This window comes from Zootoca vivipara, chromosome 8, assembly GCF_963506605.1.
Source record: "Zootoca vivipara chromosome 8, rZooViv1.1, whole genome shotgun sequence".
NCBI classification, from domain to species: Eukaryota; Metazoa; Chordata; class Lepidosauria; order Squamata; family Lacertidae; genus Zootoca; species Zootoca vivipara.
In genome coordinates this window covers 54,381,745-54,401,761 of record NC_083283.1, presented here as the reverse complement: position 1 = coordinate 54,401,761, position 20,017 = coordinate 54,381,745, and the positions used below count along the sequence as shown (strand labels likewise).

At 40.2% G+C, this 20,017-nt stretch overlaps 1 protein-coding gene and 1 long non-coding RNA gene across 7 annotated transcripts in view; one reads left to right on the top strand and one right to left on the bottom strand.

Moving 5' to 3' along the window:
• The window catches only part of LOC118090244 (uncharacterized), a 123,675-nt gene that overhangs the window by 60,372 nt on the left and 43,286 nt on the right, over positions 1 to 20,017 (top strand). The gene's annotated exons all lie outside the window — the stretch shown is intronic.
• ZNF407 (zinc finger protein 407) overlaps positions 7,712 to 20,017 on the bottom strand; it is a 355,130-nt gene continuing 342,824 nt past the window's right edge. For all 6 annotated transcript variants that reach the window (XM_035125684.2, XM_035125685.2, XM_035125688.2 and 3 more), the window contains one exon: positions 7,712 to 10,110. In XM_035125684.2, the coding sequence (XP_034981575.2) occupies positions 8,762 to 10,110 (1,349 nt within the window). In that variant the 3' untranslated portion in view covers positions 7,712 to 8,761. The remainder of the gene's footprint in view (positions 10,111 to 20,017) is intronic.

Genomic DNA, 20,017 nt, shown 5'->3' with positions numbered 1-20,017 from the left:
TCATATCACAGTGATTGCTTTAGCCAAATGCAAAAAACAACAACATAAAAACAGCATCTTAAGAATAGTGCCTGATCCATTTCCCCAGTACGTATATATTTCGGTCCTTTAAAAATAAAAGAAAAAAGCACCTAGGGTCTTGGGATTTAAAACCAAAATTTCTATTTATTTATTTACCTGTTTGGAAAAGAAGGTATCATCAAAGGGGATCCCCCCCTTTTAGGGGAAAGTTTCCATGTTTCAATTTTCCCCCGGTTAGAGATGTGTTTTTACTTAACAACATCGTAAGCTTCCATTTGCAGAAAAGAGCAGAAGTAGCACCCATTTTTGTGGTATCACAAGCTGCAGACAACAGTGTGACGGAGTGGTGGGGAGGGTGAAAATTATTATAGAGATATAGGATAGCTTTACTAAGGGAAAAAAACACCTTTTGTCAGTGGACGCAAGGCTTGATTGATCTCATTGCAGAGTGTCATATATCAGAATCCAATGAAGTCACACTAGCACAAAGCCAACAGGAAAACCTTATCAGGCCCATCATATTTCTAGTGGGACAATAACAAAGATCAGAATAAATAAATACTGTATGTAGTGAATATGTCTGTCACAGTGGTGAAAACAGTTTAACTTCCATTTCAATGTGATCTCAAAATGAATATCAGAATTGGGGGGCAGGAGGATCTTTGTGCAGAAACACCAAGTGTTACTTCCTACTGAAATCTTGCCTGACCTCTCTAAATGGAGAAGCCTATTTCAATTGAATTGCAGCCTCCCAGTATGTCTCAGAAGTAAAAATGATTCCTGGAGAATCTCCAGGTGTTTGCATTTCCCCTGGAAATGTCAGGCACTGCCACAGACCATAAATTTTACAGCCCAAGAGAGGAATTCTCTCAGCGTTGCTTTTCAGCAGGCCGATGGATTTGAGGTGGGGGGGGGGAAGGGAGAGCCTTACATGCCACTTAAAATATCCCGGTGAATGGGGTAGCCAGGCAGCTGCACTGGCTTTTTCAGCGATCTCCAGACAAGCCTGATAAATACGTACACCATTAAGGTGGCAGTGGGAGGGGGAAGAGTGATGAAGTAGGATGTGATGCCCAGATGTCCCTAACCAGGGAGAATCATCCTGGAGGTGGGCATCTGGATTTCATAGCTGCAGAAACACCAGCAGTTGGTGCCATATGCTGAAGAGAAAACACAACTCTGCTCCACACCTCCAGTGACGGGAAAATGCAGCGCCAGATTGGAGCAGCTCAGCAGGGTTCTGGCAAATTTTCTTACACTTTCACAGCAGAGAGGACAGCATCTTACAAAGACCTGATGCACATAATGCACAGTGCAAACACACCCTCTTCTCCTTATTGTTGCTCCTGTGTCCTTTTGAGGACACATATACATATGGATTGTTGTTTTGAAGAGCAGCACATTAGTGAGTTTTCCACTGTTTTGCCTCTGTAGCTACTGATTTCCATTGTATTTGCAAAGAACTCTGTGTACCAGATGTTTTACATCTGCAGGTGACATGCATCTGAATGCATTTAGTGAATTGCTTCCAAGTTTATGCATAATGGGGGAAGAGGAATTAAAGAGAAATGCATGGCACAGACGCTCTGTTCCTGCAGGAACATGTTAAGAGATCTACAGTAATGGCAGCAGGAGCATACCGGGGGTTCCTTGGAAAGCAACTGTTATAATTGGTAATCAACAGATATCAACAGATATTTCAAATAGTATTGTTATTATTCTAAGGCAGAGGTGGCTAAACTGGCTCTCCAGAAGTTGCTGGATGATGATTCCCATCATCCCTGGCATGTGGCAGTGAGGGCTGGGGCGGGGCTGGCTGGCATTGGAGCCAAGCAGCCTCTGAAGGGTCATAGGTTCCACAACCCTGCTCTAAAAAGGCAACTCTGCACACCTATCTGGGTGCAAGGATGGGAGAAATGATTCAGTTGGCATCTAAAGGTGAACTTAAACTAGTTCATATTTGCTGGAACAATGTGTGTACCAGAATGCAGCCATCCTTCAAAATTCACACATCTAAATTTTGCAATGATGAATTCTCTCTCTCTCTCTCTCTCTCTCTCTCTCTCTCTCTCTCTCTCTCTCTCTCTCTCTCACACACACACACACACACACACACGAGGGGGGGGGCCTGTCACATAAAACAATAACCACATGCTATCTGTTCTGGTACCAATGTGCTGAGCACACCCTGGGGGTTATTACAGGGCCAGTCCTACTATTGGGCAGAGTGAGGAAGCAGCCTCAAGTAGATGATACTAAGTGTCATGAGAGGGCAATGCTTTCATTTATTGTTCTTTTGAGTGCTGGAGAGAGTAGAAGAAAGATGCTCATAGAATGTTCTGCCTCAGATACCAAAATAGCATGGTTGGCCTTTGATACTATGCACTTTGACAGAGGGCAGGGTGGGGCTGCAGTTTGATGCTCTGTCTTAAGGAGCAAAATATCTTGGGGAAATGCTCAGTGGAATGACACTCTCAGCTGGGGCCAGGATTTGACACTAGGACATAGGGGGGGGGGGCACCAGTGCTTGCTTCAGTAGGTTCTAGGAGCTAATGCTGCAGCTTTCACTATGTGCAGCTTAGATAATGAGAGAAAGGCTAGTGCTCCACAAGGTTGCTTTGTAAGTAGTGGAACACAGCCTTGTTCTCATCTTTGCTTGGCTCAGAGGATGCTCTGGGCGAAGGGCAGCCATGGAGGAAGAATGCATGTTCCTCTGTCCTCTCCATGTGCAGTAAGCTGTCCTTGGAGAAAGCGTCCCTGTGAGGAGCACCTATCTCTTTTTACCTAAGAGAGGCAGCTTTCCTTATACCCCGTCAACCTCAAAGTTTTGCAAAACTGTGTGTGCATGATAAGGGGGCTTACTGGGAATACTGTCATTTGGAGGGCTATAGGTTCTGCACACATGCCCTACAGTAGCATTGAAGGCTGCTGAATACAGATCTCTCATGCTGTAGTAGACAGTATGGTGGGTCGTCATTGTTTACCTGAACTCCTGGCTGTTGCGTCACTGCTGCTTACCAGCAGGGGGAAGAGTGAGACAGCAGGGAGGTTGGTGCAGTACAAACAGTACAAACACACTGCCAACTTGCCCTTCCACCTCCCAGAGAACAGCAGTGACTCAGCTGTTGGGAGGTCAGCTAAGCATTGCTGCCCCACCATGTCATCTCCTACTATGGTAGCACCGTTTCTTTAATGCTTGCCCTGGCCCCACTAGATTGGGAAAGGACTAATGTGGGAAAGAAGCAGTGGTGTGTGGTGAAATTTTTCATAGGGAAAGTTGCGGTCAGAGGCAATAGCTTGTGTGGACGATGGGGCGGGGGATGTTATACGTGTGATGTTGTGATGTCCCGACACATGTGTAAGCATCATATCTCCCTCCCTAAGCCAGTCAGAAGCTTCCCGGCTTTGGGAAGGAGTCACCAGGCTTTAATGCTTTAATACTCTAATTTACCAGGAACATTTAGGGGACTAGCCTAGACCACCTAGTCCAGGCATCCCCAAACTATGGCCCCCCAGATGTTTTGGCATCTACAACTCCCATGATCCCTAGCTAACAGGACCAGTGGTCAGGGAAAATGGGAATTGTAGTCCAAAACATCTGGAGGGCCAAAGTTTGGGGATGCCTGCCCTAGTCCAATGACCGCACGACACTGGAAAAAATGTGATGCTGTTTGTTCTGGCTTCTTCACCATATTCATTTAATCTAATATATTGCAGTTTTGATATTGTAGAATACAATGGAAGTGGATGATCTCCCTTCTGTGTGCAATAATGATGGGTGGGATTTGTTTAAACAGCACCATTGCATGTGTGTGTGCACACACCCAATGTGCATGTATGACCTCAGGTGGATTTACTTTCGAGTAAATATATATAGGACTGCACAGTTAAGTGTCTGGTTCAGATGTGTAATTAGTCAATGTGATCAGTCTATGCTGTCCACTTAACCCAATCTATACATAACCAAGTACAGAGCTGCTTTCATTCATCCAAACTTCTGATTATCTGAATATGTTAAATGTCCTCCGACTGTATATTATCAGCACAATCAATGAAACTTCTAGATAGTTGTGAACAGGAAAGCAGTCTTTTTAGATATTTTATCTAACTTTTTATGCAATTCATATTATGTAATGCTTATTTTTACCATCTCTTCCCCTTGGAATGCTTCTTCTTCTTCTCACCATCACCATTTCGATTAAATTCATTTATTTCTATGACTGAGATGTGCAGCTGCAATTACAGAAAACAGCAGCAAAAAAGTACAAGAGGTAGAACCTCATTTCTCCACTTCCCACTAAAATGTCAGCTCTCTATGTCACCCGCAGAACAACCCAACCACATGCTTAAACCCGGCATATGCACAGATTGTAAGGAGTAAAACTGTCTGAGTACACTAATTACAAACCATTGAAAATAGCAACACAAAGCAACAAGGAAATAGATGGCTTCCATTTCAGGGTAATAAGTGCCTAAGGTGGGTGTGCCCCAGCAATGTGGATGATTGTGAAGAGCCCCTTCTAGCAAACAGCCAAACAGCCGCCGCCACTTGTAGCTTAGCCTGAACCCCTCCTTTGCAAATTGTTCTGTCTCTATGCCCTTTCTTTCTCTCCAATTATAAAGCAGCACCAGGTTTTCTCATCAGCCATCTCCATGTCTTCAAATGGCTTTTCAGTGTCAGACCTATCAGGAAATTAACTCATCATGCAGTGACAGCTGCTAATTTTTTCCCCTTACATGTCAGATGGATCGCCTGCTGAAGCTAATAATGAATCACCAATCCCTGATTAGAAGGTGCTTCCGAAACGCATAACTGCCATCTGAGCTAACTTTTTTCCTCATATAAAATGATATCACCCTAGAGGAGCAGAGAAAAGAATTGTATTCTTCAACAAGATCGAACAGAAGTAGGCTGTTTAAAGTGAGCCATGTACCCATTTGAAATTATGGGCTAATATTGTACTATAAAATTTTGTGTGTGTGTGTTTGAAAATTCCACTTTTCCATTTTTATTTCACCCAATGAATGACCTTTTCCCATTACATAATTTGTTCACTTGATCTTAACTCTGCCTTAGCGTACAGGACAAGCTTTTCTTCTCTGGGTTTCTTTATAACAGTTTTGCTCAGGAAACATACAAGGCAGAAAGTCCTGGCCAAAAAAAGTTGTTTCTGTTGGGGCTTACTTGCTACTGCTGAGTCTTCTCATCTTGCCAGTAGCTCAATCCCCTACCTCTTGATCCCCTGTGCTTTTTTTAAAAGGGGAGATTGTTCCAATGCAAACTTGGGCAAGCCTTGGGCAAGAAAGTTCATTGGGAAGAAGCACTACCCCAACACAATTGTGCCTACAATCATAACAAATACATCTCTTGAAGGATTTTGCCATCAACACTGTGGTTGCAAAGATAGCATTTATAAATGACAACAATGCCTGCAGCACTGTTCACAACCCACATGTGCAGACCTCTTGGCACATCAGCTGTTTGACTCCAGTTCATCTAACTTCCATGGTGAACCTCATCTGGTTGGGAGACAGAACAGCATTTAGCTTTGGGCATTTTTGGTTTCACTTTAGCTAAAAAGAATTTTCAGGTGTTTCTAAGAATTTGCTTTCAAGGTACTTTTCTTCCAAAATGTGGCAGGAGACAGTATGCTAGAAGGTATGTGTTTCACTGGGGAAGGCTGCAGCTATTTGACAGAGAGCTTTCCATTTCCCCTCTCTCCTACTTGTTAAGTTTCTACAAAGAGAAGATCAATTGGCTCATATCAACCAAGGAGCCTTGCTTTTTCAGCTGGAACTTGCTGCAGTGAAGGAAAATACACTTCACTTTCACAGTTACCCTCTTCACAATCATCCCCCTTGTTCTGATTCTACGACCCGCCATTTGAAACTGTTCAGAGCAGCTCATATTAAAACTTATGCCAAAGGAGTTGGGTATGTGTGTGGCTGGGGTGGAGTTGGTGGCGAGGCCAAATAAATGGTGGCTAGTAAGCCAAACCTACATTTTTGTACCTCTGGCAAAAATGGTCCATGAAATCATTTCATTATTTAGGATTCCAAAAACTTCTTCCGGTCCTTAAGACAGTAGGACAAGGACGGTAAACAAAGTGCCTTCCAAAAGCCATCAGACTACAACTGCCATCAGCCCAATCCTGCATGGTTGACAGGCACTAGGAACTAGTTTAGTGCCTGAGGCTATATATGTTCATACCTTGCTAGGCATGCTGAGAATTGTAAGCAATGTGGAGTCTCTGACTTGGTGAGGCCCAATTTTGGTAGTGGGAAGTAAGCTCTGTTGTAGGAACTGACTGATAGAATTTGAGCTTCAGCCAACTTTTCCCTGCTCAGTCCACCCATCTCTAGCAACTACCTTGGGGACTCTGGATTGGCAAATGCACCTGCCATGTATAAATTAAGATATCACCTTGGGAGCCACATCCCTGGATGTTGCACTGCCTCCTACTCCGGAGGGATTGAAAACATGGGAAGCAAACAAGGCAGAAAATTCAATAGCATGTGCAACTATGGAAGAGTTTCTGCTGACAAAGAAATATGTTTTAAGAGTTTATGAATGAGCAGAAGCCCAATTCCTGACATGCCCCTGTATGTTTAATCTAGTAATGTACTGAAGAGTGGGCAGTGATCTGAGCTGCGTGGTAACATACAGGATCTGCTCCTAGGCAAAGGGACAAGTCTTATTAATCTAGGATTCCAGAGAATCCATTCTTAGTACTCCCAAGCCGGAGAACACTTCCTGCACACCCCCACACACCACCTTTATGCAAAGGTCTGCTCTTTTCATTGTGCATACAATGTGATTGCTGGTTTGACACTGCAGGCTACACTGGTTTTATGAAGGATTAAATGCCACCTGAGACATATTTATCCTAAATAAATCACAAATGGTAAACTGCAGCATGTCAATGTCAACACCCTGTACTGCAGCGGAAAGGTTAGCCATACAGGACTGAGCATAGCTAAGAATTAGCATCCAAGCCACAAGACCAGAGGGCTCCAGTTAACAGGCAAAATGATCAAGAAGAAATCTTTTCAATGAAAAACATTCCTTTGAGCATCTGTGAGAATCTTGCAGAGGGCCATCATTTTGTAAAGGTCACCTTTATCCTGATAACAAACGGAAGTTGATCCTGTCACCGTTTGCTGAAGACAGTATTTAAGAAGAAGTGAGCAGCCTGTCACATTTAAGAAGGATGAGCAAGTCAAACTCGGCTAATTATGAATCTCAGTGTCTTTTTTATGCTCTCTCTTTCTCTTTCTCTCTCTCTCTCCCCCCCCCTCTTTTTGGCTGATCTGACATATCCAACCTGGAAAATAAAAACAACAGCAAAGCATCTGCCACCCTGCATAGAAGCATGTGTTCTATGCAGCACCCTTGGATATAGATGTTTAAGCAGTTAATTCTAGAATAGACTACTGTGCCCTGTCTTTTCTATATTTGGTGAAGTTTAGTCTGAAGTTGAACATGAATTCTGCTTGATTTATATACCCTTTGCACCAAAAATAATTGCAGCTCCTTCATCCCTCCATCCCTCCCAGCCAGCCACACATAAAACAGGGACACAGAGAGATCCAGCACCTGGTTATGGTGACCACACCAACTCAACTAAGTTCTGGTGAGTACACTGGGTGTGGAATGACAGCCTAATATTTTTAAAAATGACAATACTCCTTTTAGTGCTATCGTTTTATTGAAAAAAAGAACAAAAAACAACCCAACCCCATCCATATCATAGTTTTGATTTCTTAGACAAAACAAAAGCATTTGGATCTTTTCAACAGGAGCTTGCACTGAAAACTCAGAACTTATCCACAACTAGATAATCAACATTCTGATCCAGAAATAAATGCCAGATCAACTCTTTCCCACTTGTTAAGGTCAATGGCAGAATTTTATATAGAAGAAACCTTATCTAATGTTTCCAAAAGTCATTCACAAGATGAACTGCAGAATTGTAGATATGTGAATTGTAGATAATTTACTATTAGTAAAAAAAAACCTGAATAAATATTTCAGATGAAGTCATTACTGTATATAAAAGTTACAGGTATTAAGGCCTTTCTAAATCAACAGGTTCTTTTGTGAAAACTTCAACAGAGGTTTTAGTTAAGTTTTGATGTTGGAGGATTGACTGAAGTCAAATTGGGGGGGAAAGCAATTAAAAAGCCTAATATATTCAAAGAAAGGTAAATTAAAAACATGTCATGAGATTATTTCATTGGAAACTCTGTATTTTGAGTAGGAGTAACTGGGTTTGGAATGTAGAATCCAACTTCAATTTACAAATTGTCAATGTGTGGCTCAACTAGGTAATATGGGTGCGCGTATGTTAGTTTGCTCTCCATATGCAAATACATACAAGTCAAATTTAACATAATTAATTGCAAGAAAGACTTAAGTCTACTAGGTCATAATGCAATGAACTGGAAAACAAAATTAACCAAACTAATGAAGAGAATTAAATTGATACCTTTGGTGTTTTAATTTTATTTTGTAAACCTGCCAATATTTGTACTCAAATTTCAACATCAGTTATGCAAAAATGGACAATTCCCTTTCTGTTTACCATTCCCACCTGCTCTTGCTAACTTCACACAAAATGTGTTGAGTACCTGGATGGACAAAGACCATTAAAGAACGCTTTACAAATTAAACATGAAATATCATGTCACCAAATGTTCAATGTTGTCTTTTATCAAACCCATAAAGACAAGAGTTCTTTCATGCTTCTTGTAGTTCATTGTTTTCTCTTTGGCCCTGGATAATAGCTGTTTGTGAGCAATCTTCTGTAAAAATTACCATACCAGCTAGGTGTTCAGCATTTTCATCACATACATTATTGGAACTTATAACAGTACCAGTCTGCACAATCTCTTGCTGCTCATCTGTCTTTATCACAGCATGTGAGTATACTCCAGACTCATCCTCAATCTCCTGTGGTAATCTTGTTACAATGTAATGGGTTGGACCATCAGAGAAATTGGTGTTAGAATTTTGAACCATGGCTTGAGCGATTTCCTCTGTGACAATGATTTGTGAAATTTCTCCATCAGACTCAACCAGGTCCATGTGTTCACTTCTGACACTTAGGGCATGACTGCCAGCTTCTTGCATTATTATCTGAGAACCTTCTCTAGCCACCATATGCACAGTTCCTTCCTCATTCACAATAACCTGAGTGACACCTTCTTTTATCAGTTGATCAGCTGCAGCTGTATCACACACAGCAAACTGGAGCACTCCCTCAACCATCTTCTTGAAGGTGACCTGAGCTCTCTCTTGAGATGCAATTATGGTAGATGGGTGCACAACCTGCGTTACTACTTCCATGGGTTCTCGCTCTTCCTCGGTCTCTTGAGCTTCATGGAACATTTGTGTTTCCTGTGCTGTAGTGTCATTACAAACAATGTCTGTTTGTAATGCTTCTTTGTGACAAAATTGTGCCCTGTCAAGGAGTTCTGCTTTGTTCTCTGCTTTACCAAGCTCTGTTACAGCACAAAGCAAGGCATCTAGTGCCGAGGCAGACTCAGGTGGGTGTACTCTAGTTACATCAGGTGGTTCTAAAATTTCTCGTCTCATTATCTGTTGCACCATGGTATTATCAGGGTCTGATGCTGTTCCTATCGAAACAGCATCTTCAATATCATTTCCTTCTAGAGGGCCTTCAACAACCACCACTTGTGTCTTCCCATCCGACAGTTGTTCAGTGAGTATTTGCCCTGGAATCATGGTGCTCACATGAGAGCCATTTTGACTTGTGGTTATAACTTGTCCATCTTCTGTAATATGGACAACCCGTGCCACTTGGCCAGCCATTGCCAAAGTTTGAAGCGTAGCTGCTGCGGTTTCCTCCACTGAGGCATCAATTGCAAAATCGCTGTCGTATCCTTGAATAATAATCACCTGCTGAACTTGTTCAGTGGATTGCAGGTGTCTTCTGCCATCATGAAGGGACTTATCTTTAATTGGAGAAATTTCATCCAGGGCTGCAGTTGTGAAAGGGCTGGTGGTTTCGACAAATGTAGCTCCCTGACCCTTCAACCGGCATTCGTATGACTTAGAAACTATGCCTAAAAAGAAAAGAGAAGAGAAGAAAAGAAAAGGTTGGTTTAAAGATGAAAATGGGGAAAAAATACCAAGTCTAAATACTAATAATCTGAATTAATATTTTGGGGATCTAAATTGCAAATTAAACCAATAATTTAAGTACAGGTCCAAATAAATACTATATCATTATTTCCAAAGTGAATATCCAGAAACACAAGATGAAACAGAACAAAGAGCCCTGTTGGGTCAACTGTGTTCAGAAACCTGCTTTCATCAGTGACCATTCTATAAAGGAGATTTCTAAAGGCTGTGTCTACATCAAGGAGTCTGGACCAGAATAATCAGAATATGAGTCTTGAGACCTATCATGGACAGCATTTTATCACCATAATAAAAGATACAGATTTAAAAAAACAACACCAGGCAACCATATTTCTATATTTTGCTTTTTTTAACTGATTACATTATGGCAAATGAAACTTAAATCTTAGGCACTGAAACAGCACTGAATTTAATAATAAAAACACCCAATCATTATTAGAAAACTATCTTTTTATTCAAGTTTCTTGGGAATTTGAAATCTTTCTAACTGTAGTAATACATACCATGGCCACAGTGGCTTCAAAAAGGAGCAACATTTTTAATGACATTGATTTCACTTGAACAAAGTCAGTTTCAATTATCTGTTGTGCTTATTTCTGAAAGGAAATACACTGGCCCTGCTGTCACAATTTCAAGCCAATGGCCCATGGTTTAGCAACCCCAGAATAAAGTGTATGCCTCTGTTGTTGGGATGAAATAAGGAGAGAACCATGGGTGCTGCCTTGAGTTCCTGGAATAAAAGGTAATATAATAAATGAAATTCCCCCTTGTTGCTCCTCTACCCACCTCCTCTCATGTGCCCAGTGTTGGGACTTCTAACTCGGCTTATTAAACAATGGGTTCACATGACACTTGAGCAAGGAAATGTGCAGTTTCATCACTATTACAAGCCATGATGTGAATGATGAAACCAGAGTTTCCTGGCTTGGATGTCATGAGAAACTGGTTTAAGAAGCCAGGATATAAACCTCAAAGCCAGGCACAAAGCCGGGGGGGGGCAGGGAGGAGGAAAGGGGAACTGTGAGTTAAAAGCTCTTTATCAGAATGAGATCATGACACCTGTACAGTCATACCTTGGTTTAAGTACGCTTCGGTTTGAGTACTTTAAGTTTAAGTACTCCGCGGACCTGTCTGGAACGGATTAATCCACTTTCCATACTTTCAATGGGAAAGTTCGTTTCAGGTTAAGTACGCTTCAGGTTAAGTATGGGCTTCCAGAACCAATTACACTCATACTTTGGGTTAAGTACGCTTCAGGTTGAGTTCTCCGTGGACCTGTCTGGAACGGATTAATCCACTTTCCATTACTTTCAATGGGAAAGTTTGCTTCAGGTTAAATACGCACAGGTTAAGTACAGACTTCCGGAACCAATTGTGTACTTAAACTGAGGTACCATTGTACTGCTTTTAGCTTGAAAGAAAATCTATATCCTAGATTTGTATACAAATTGGAAGAAAACACCATTTTATCAGTACAATGCTATAAGCATTCTACCCAAACTAAAACATTCGGAGTGTGAAGCAGGGAGGGGTGTGGCCTGGGGAGAGGGCATGTGGCCCAGGGAGTGTTCAATAGAGAGGCGTGGAAAGGCGGATTTGGCCCGCAGACCTGAGGTTCCCAATACTTGCCCCAATGCTGAATGTATTGGAATTGTGTCCATTATGCTCATTTGCCTTCTGTAGCAGTGAAGCTCTCTGCTGGATGAAATATTAATTGCCTCTGGTCTATTTTTTGGGAATCCTGCAGCGTGTTTAAGTTTTTACTCTGCAAACAATACATTAAGGTTCTGCTCTGGATCAATATTGAGTAGAATTCCATTACATAAAAGCCAGACAGAGACCCACAAAGGACTCCATTTGGCCCCTGAGCTGAAGGTTTCCCATCCGTGTTCTAGGACATGGTATTTTAAATGTAATGCAGTTGTAGTTCAAGTTGCTAAATATTTCCATGGCTGCTGCTAAAGCTGAAAGACTCAAGCTCACCATGAAAACTGTACTGTACCGTACCATCTTAATTTTAGATTTCAAGTCAGGAGAAAGCCTTCCTTTTTTAATGAACAATTTAAACGGTTGAAAAGTGCCCCCTCCCCCAAATGATACAACATGATTGATCCTGCACTCACTGATGAATTAAATTTTGGCAAGGAAGGACTATAGGGAAACACAGAATGGCGGCTATGTCTTTTTATAACTGTTTGTCTCTATGGGCATGAGCATACTCAAGGCACTCAACTTGGAGAAAGAGTAGAAAGGAGAAAATCAGCACAAAGGGACAATTAAAAAAAACAGAACTCATCTGTGTTTCATAATAGAATCAGCGTAATTAATTCTCTCAGGAGTCTGGCTTTGTTGACATGATGTAAGATGAGCCTTGCAATGATATGGTCTCAAATCCAAACACCACCACAAATCCTATTTTTATGTAGCCATCAGTCAAAATAATTCCTCAGATCAAAATCTTACAATGGACACACACAATATGAGATTGTGATATTTAGGAAGTAAAAAGGGAAGATGATAAAGAAAGACATCCCTTCCTTTGCTTCTGAGGTAAATGCTGCATCTGTGAATTTATGCATCTCCAGTCTTTACTCGGCAATTGAATGGGAAGTCCCGTGGGGGTTGAGTTATCCTGTAAATTCCTTGCAGCACTGATAATTATGCCATTCTGACTGCTTGCTTAATCTATTTGAATCCAGAGGTGAGTTAAGCCACTTCCTGACCATTAAAGTAAACTACATGGGTAAATACTGCTGTCACTAAAGGGGTGTGATGAAGCTTAACTACACCAACATCTTAACCTCGGCTCAGTGCAACCCCAGCTATTCCATCACAGTTCATAAATGCGATTGCAGGTCCATCTTTTGATTCAGCAATTTAATAACTTCGAGTGCTGTCAGTAGTGCTTTGAAAAATGGATCCTATAAAATGTAACAGCCTCAATCAGATTGTAAAAGATTCACCCACTGAAGATTCTTCCATTTCAACTATAATGAATTAATGTTGAGCTGTGTAGAAGTTCAAGTGTCAGTTAAACTAATGGGAATCTGTACTGTAAGTTTAAATTTTAACTGGACCAAAAATTTATTGGGAACATCAACTTCAATTTTAGTGATCTTCATGGTAAATGTAATATGTGGAATTGAATGGATTTCCTTTGTTTTGAGAAGACTGAATCTAATAGAGGAAATATGCAATTTTAAAGGTGTGTTTTGAGGGTTAGTTATGGCAAGATGTATTTTTAACCTTCCTAGTCAACACATTTATTGTATTTTTACTTTAGTTATAAACATCACCATTCCAAATGCAATATCAAGTGAAACTGTATTACAAAAATCTTGCATTTTAACGTTTTATTTGGGGGCAGTGTTGGTGGAGACGGGAAGAGAATAGGAAATATTTGCCATGCCAAATATAAAACTTAACTGCAAAAATGTATTAATATTACAAAGCTGTACTTGCTGCTGATGGCCTGTCATTAAAAAGTGAAAATGAACAGAAATACATTATAAACTGACAAAATACAATGATGCAACAATGCTAACCAAAGGGGGAGAGAACCCCATAGAGGTGTTTCATATCTACAGGTACCATGATCACAGAATTGGTTTCTTTCCAAGAATTCTGTATTTTCAACAGATTCCTTATTTATCAACTGACATTTTTAACTATTCTTTTTTCAAAATCTAAAAATGTCAAATATTTCAGCATATTAGATCTATATTTGCACATTTTATTCATATTTAAAGGCCACCTACTTAGCTAAATGAGAGTGCAAGATATGCTTTGTTGTTTAATGTGATTCATAAAGAGTACAAATGAGGTTTAGCTGTATTTTTGAACCCAGGGACAGTCTGCTTTCTGGTGTATGTCTGTATTATTTTTTGTCACCGTCTTCATTTCCCTGCCCCTCACCCTCCCAGAATAAATACCTTATTCTTTTGTTAAGCTCACATTTAATTAAAATGTACAGGATTTGTGCAGTCAACTCGAATGAAACAAATAAAACAAGGGCCCCCTCTCTTGAAGGCATACGTTGTGAATGAAAAATGTCATTACAGTCTAAAATTTTTTGCAGTAAACAGGGCCTACAGAGGGAAGTTTCCCCTGTAATGACATCCATAAAATACACAAATGGCACTTTTAGTACCATCCTGAATATGGCATTTTCTGTGCTCTACACACAATCTAAATGGTTTGATCATAGAGCATAATACTCCATTGGGTTTATAGAACAATCAATGTTCCATAAAATGATGTATTTATCCAATAGTAGGCTCAGCAGTTACTGGTGTATGACATTGTAGGACACTGGCTTTGTACTGTTCAGCAGCACACATGCTGGCTGTAAAACTTATCTAACACTACTTCAACAACTTCATCTCATCTGTGTCAAGTAATTTGTTGAAGCCTCAGCTTGGCTTAAAAAAACTTGTAATAAAAATTCATAGAATTTTCAAGAGAATGAAAGCTGATGACAATAGAAAGGTCACATTGTGTCTCCACTAAAGGGGTCAAGGGTCATTTGCAGTTCTAAAACAGAAAGTAGATTTCATGCATCGTGTAGCAGATAAAGATGGCATTAAAAAGACTCGTCTCCAAAAGTAAATGTGTAACATGTCAGGAAAGTCTGGGTTAATACAATATTGCATGCAAACCTTTGCTTTTGCTTCCAAACACCCCCCTTAACAGGCATAAGCTTGGACTAAGCATAACATACTCTTCAAAATGAAATCAAGGAAATGGACCAAGTGTTAGTTCATATAAGATTCTTAAAAAGGTGGTGATGACCTTGTTTATTCTTCTAAATATGTGGTTTTTCTAAGATTTTATCTGAAGGATTGTAAGAAGCAGAAATAATGCCATTTTGTGCTCTATGTTCATTAAAATTATGAAAACCATTTACATCTACAAAAATTAATTTAATCTAGAATGGCCGTGTTTCAGGACAATGCATTTATCCACAGAAATAACGGTGGTGATATTTTACCTTGCCCAAAGCTCACCCCCAAACCTAGCATCAGATATCACGTAGGAAAGCCAGTCATCTCCTTTTCTCCAGCTGTTGAAACAGAACAGCTGATCTCCCCTACCTCTATGTTTAAAGGAGACAACGGTCAACAATCTGTGGCTATCATGACTGGTGAAGTGAAATGGAAATACCCTGTGGTTGGAGGGATATCCAAACAATTGTACAGTTAATGGGTGGTTTTTGCTAATCATGTCAGTCTCTATGTGAAATAATACGGCCAGTTCCTGAGCATACATAGAATCATAGAATTGTAGAGTTGGAAGGGACCCCAAGGGTCAGCCAGTCCAACCCCCTGCAATACAGGAATACACTGTTCAAAGTTGTTCAATGTTCTGGGTACATGGAAAAAGTAGACTTCTCACATGGTCTAGTTTCCTATTTAGAAGCCGCGCAAGCAACAGACTTCCCAAGGGGCCAAACATCACCTCAATGGCTTTTAAACATGCTAGAAATTAAAGCTATATGGGCAGAATGTTTCACACCAGGCTGTAAAGGGAACAGCCATGAAGGCAGTAGAAAGTATGCGAGTTTAATAGAAAGAGGACCTTAATTTAACCCCAAAAACCCATGAGAAGAGGCCAAGCAACACCAGCTCTATTAGTTGCTTATCCTGGACCCAGTTTACTAATGCAGTCAACATACATAGGTGTCTGCTTCAAATGCAACCATGCGGAGACTATTCCAAAAATTATGCAAAATTGCTGTTGCACCAGTTTAAGTTCTTTTCCATCAAACTCCCTTAAAAGAGAAGGATAATGTTGCTCCCCCCCCCCAAGCTCAGGTGCCTTAATTTCTGCAACCAGAGGAAAGGACAGACATGTGGATAATTTTCAAAACTAGCAGGAGTCTATCAACATCTGGAGCGCCACTGGTTCTCTTTCTCCAGTGTAGAACATTGAAAGGCTGGTAGAGATTTCCAACGATGAAAGGATTTCAATACTAAAGGCCAAACTGAAAACTACATCACCATATCCTCTTTGCACGCTCCAAAGAACATAAGCATAACTTTGTCATGACAGGAGAGACATTAAGATTCCATTTGCAAGAAACAGTACTTGCTTTACTGTCAGTGTTATGTAATTTGTGGGCCAGGGCCTTGAAAAAGAGAGGACTGGCTAGATGACTATATCAGAGGTACACAGGATCGCCATTGGAAATAGCAATGAGGGCGCATTCAGATATGGGGATTATTGCATTAATTTTCCAGGTTACTGTATAATGCTAGTGCCTTCCCCCCAGTTTCTAACTTCCCTTTTATACTGCATTACATGTTCGTTATGGAAATGTGGCTTTTTGATCAATATGTTGACATCCCACACTTAATTTTAAACAGAGGCAAAGAAGTATGCTGGGATACCACCCCAAATATTGTCTCATGATATTCCAGGTTAATGGGGTTGCAAAGAATATTTTTTTCTGGAAGCAATTAATACAGAAATGAGTGGTAAGCTTCCACAAGATTCTACTAGGCTTCCAGAAGTGGCTTCTATATCATGTGAAAGATCTCCTAAAACATGAAAATGAATGAATAAGGAAACACCAGGAAAACTGAATAAAAATGCTGATTGAATTCAGCCCTAGTGTGCATATGAGGCAGGGCCAACCAAGGAGGAAGAAGACAGTTCCACTGAGCCCTACACCAGTATATTCAGCATGTGTACTGCACCCAAGGAGATAAACTCTGCCCTCAACAGATTTACAAAAAGACCTTCTGTTGTTGTTTATGTTGGTCTGTGTACCACCACATACACCGGCGTTGCTATGTAAATAATTGATAGTAATAACAACAAAAACTAATACCTTAATTGGCAAAATTGTTTCATAGTCTCCAGGTGATCCAACTGAGAATTTTGGGGTCTTATATTTAATTTGCCTAGTTACGTTTTCTTGTTACTGCACTAAAACGATTAGTGTCATAACTTGCTAGTCATATCTATGCCTTGTTTATAAATGGAAGCACGTTACCATGTATTGTCATATCTTTCCAGAGCAAATTATAGGAAATAACCATTTGTCTTCATTGCAGACACTTTCTTATGTATGGTGGAAAACAAACCACTATTCAACAACTGCACAGAGGCACCATTAAAATCAGATTTACAGTAAACAGAACCTGCAGCTGGGGTAAAACACTAACTGTTAGTATTTTAATTATCAGCGATGCTTTTGGAGGTCTAACATCTGCTCACAGCCAAATGACAGCAGCTGCTTGTGTACACTTAAAACAATGTGAATTTTGTCTATAAATATTAAAACATATTGTATGTTGTGTGCTTCTTGCCACTATACTCCTATTAAGCTAGTCATGTCTACAGGGCATTTTAAGCTCTTTTTTTCTTGTGGCAAATTCGCAAAGGGCTGACCCCTTCAAAAGAATGAGAGTCAAAGACAGCAAAAATTCTTGAGCCTGTAAATTGAAAATGTTTAGAGATAGTCGTAGAGGTCACTCCACTATCAAAAGGCTGCCACTAAATGCTTAGAAAACATCAGCAATAAGTTCTGATCATTGTGCTCCCAAGCAACTTCAAGGACAGCACTCCTCAGAGTTTAGGGTTGAGCCACCTTTTGTGGAAGACTTTTAAACATTTCACATGTAAACAGCACAGGCTGCTGTTCTCCATAGAGTTTAAGAATATCTTCTGCTTCAAATTATTTGGATGGGTTGATATTGCTAGTCCACTGTTCAGGTTTTTAATCACATATTGGCATAATCATACTTCACTACAATGTGTATAGTGATCTCAAATTACCCAAACAATAGTTTATCATTGTTTTTCATCCCACCCTTCCTCCAATGAACTCGGGGGGGGGGGGCTATATATTTTCCCCCTACCCTAGTAGTTTAATCCTCACAGCTATCCTGTGATGTACTTTAGGCTGAGACAGTGACTGGTCAAAGTCATGGCTGGGTGAGTTTTTGAACCTCTGCCTCCCCTGTCCTAGCTCAACACAATAACCCTATGCCACACTGACAGTCAGACCATCTCTAGATGTATATCAGGGTAGCCAGTGAAGGTGACTGTAAGGAGTCCTCCAGAAGATGTTGGGACTGTTCCAGGTGTGAACCTGAGCATAACCTACGGAGATCACCCATGTTGGTTACCCTCCACCTCCTTTAGATAACCAGTCAGTTCTTCAAGAGTGAATCCCCAACTGTTCTGTATCAATTTCATTCCCATTTATGTGAACATGTCCATAATGGGAAGAAAGCAGTACAGAACTGATATAAATTCATAGGTGTGTGCTTGTCAATACATTTTTGATGTTGCCTAATTCTGGACTGTGCTAAAAGGTGAAGACACTATTCTGTAAGTAGTTACTGATAAAAGGAATGTGGAGGATTGGTGAACTATTTTAAAGAAGACACACACATTTTAAAAAGGAAAATAAAACTTACAGCACAATCCTATGCATGTCTACTTACAAGTAACCCTCACTAAGTTAATGGGAATTTACTCTGATGAAATTGTTTCTAGGATTGCAGCCTTAACAGTAATTGTGGCTCTACTGAAGGATATATGGCAACAAAGGGCCACTTCATACAGTAGTTATTGTGAGGCATAAAGAGAGGCCAGGGTATTAAACTTTGACTCCTTTAATTTCCTTTAATAGAAGCTCTTCTGTTGATTCATTTGGGTCAAATTTCATTGCTTTGATGTTACTAAAATAATTTATTTATTTGACACACTTTAAACAGTCCAGGGTCAAATGACAATATAAAATCTTGTCAGAATAAGAAAATTAGTTCAATTTTTTTTAAAAAAAAACCCATAAAATAATATAGCAGCCATTAGTAATAAAACAATTAAGTAAGACTGGAATAAAATTCATGCCTCATTCAATGTCAGCTGAAACTGGGAGGCCTGAGCCAACCTATAAGCAAGAACCCAACAGGCCTGCTAAACATCTCTAGGAAGGCACTTCCGTAAGAAGGGTGTCACCACCAACAATGCCCTGTCTCAACTTGCTACCTAACACCAGCACTGAGAGTAGGGGTGTGTTCAATATCTATGCCTTGTTTATAAATGGAAGCACGTTACCATGTATTGTCATACACTATCTTTGATTTAAGTGCCCATGGATAGTAATAATGGAAGGAAAAGTTATTCAAGGCATTCTAGGCCCAAGCTGTTCAAGGTGTTAGCAGCTTGACTTGTACCCAGAAACATATTACAAGCCTATGTATAGATCTTTCTGCATAGGTGTTATATGTTCCCTCTCACTGTTTCCTGCAAACAGGCGGACAATTGCATTCTGAGACAGTTGTTACCAGATAGCCTTCAAAGCCAGTTCTACACAGACTGTGTCACAGTAGTCTAAGATAAACATTACCTAGATGTACAATGGTGGACTGATCACCCTTGTTTAGGAACCGCCATAACTGATGTATCTGCCCAAAGCAGGTAAAGAAGCAACAGAAAGACAGAGCATTTGCTCTTAGAGGAGGAACACGACAAAAAACCCACAACTTCTAAATCAACAATACCTCCCACCGTTGATATGTCTATTTTGTCTAGATCAAGATTAAATCTATAAATGCTTATCCAACCTGCATACCTTGCAACACTTCCACAGGATGAATTTCACAGAGTGGGTTAGAATGGACCAGAGAGGACAATAGTGTAATGTTTTTTTTAGGGCCACAAGCTTCTTTGGCTTGCCAATCAGAATGCCGGTGGTTCGAATTAAGCGACATTATTATGTATTTTATTTTGTTGTGGTTTATACAGTTATTTTAATTTTCTAACATTTGAAATCTTATACCTAAGGATGAATTTTGCTTATCCCTTCTACAG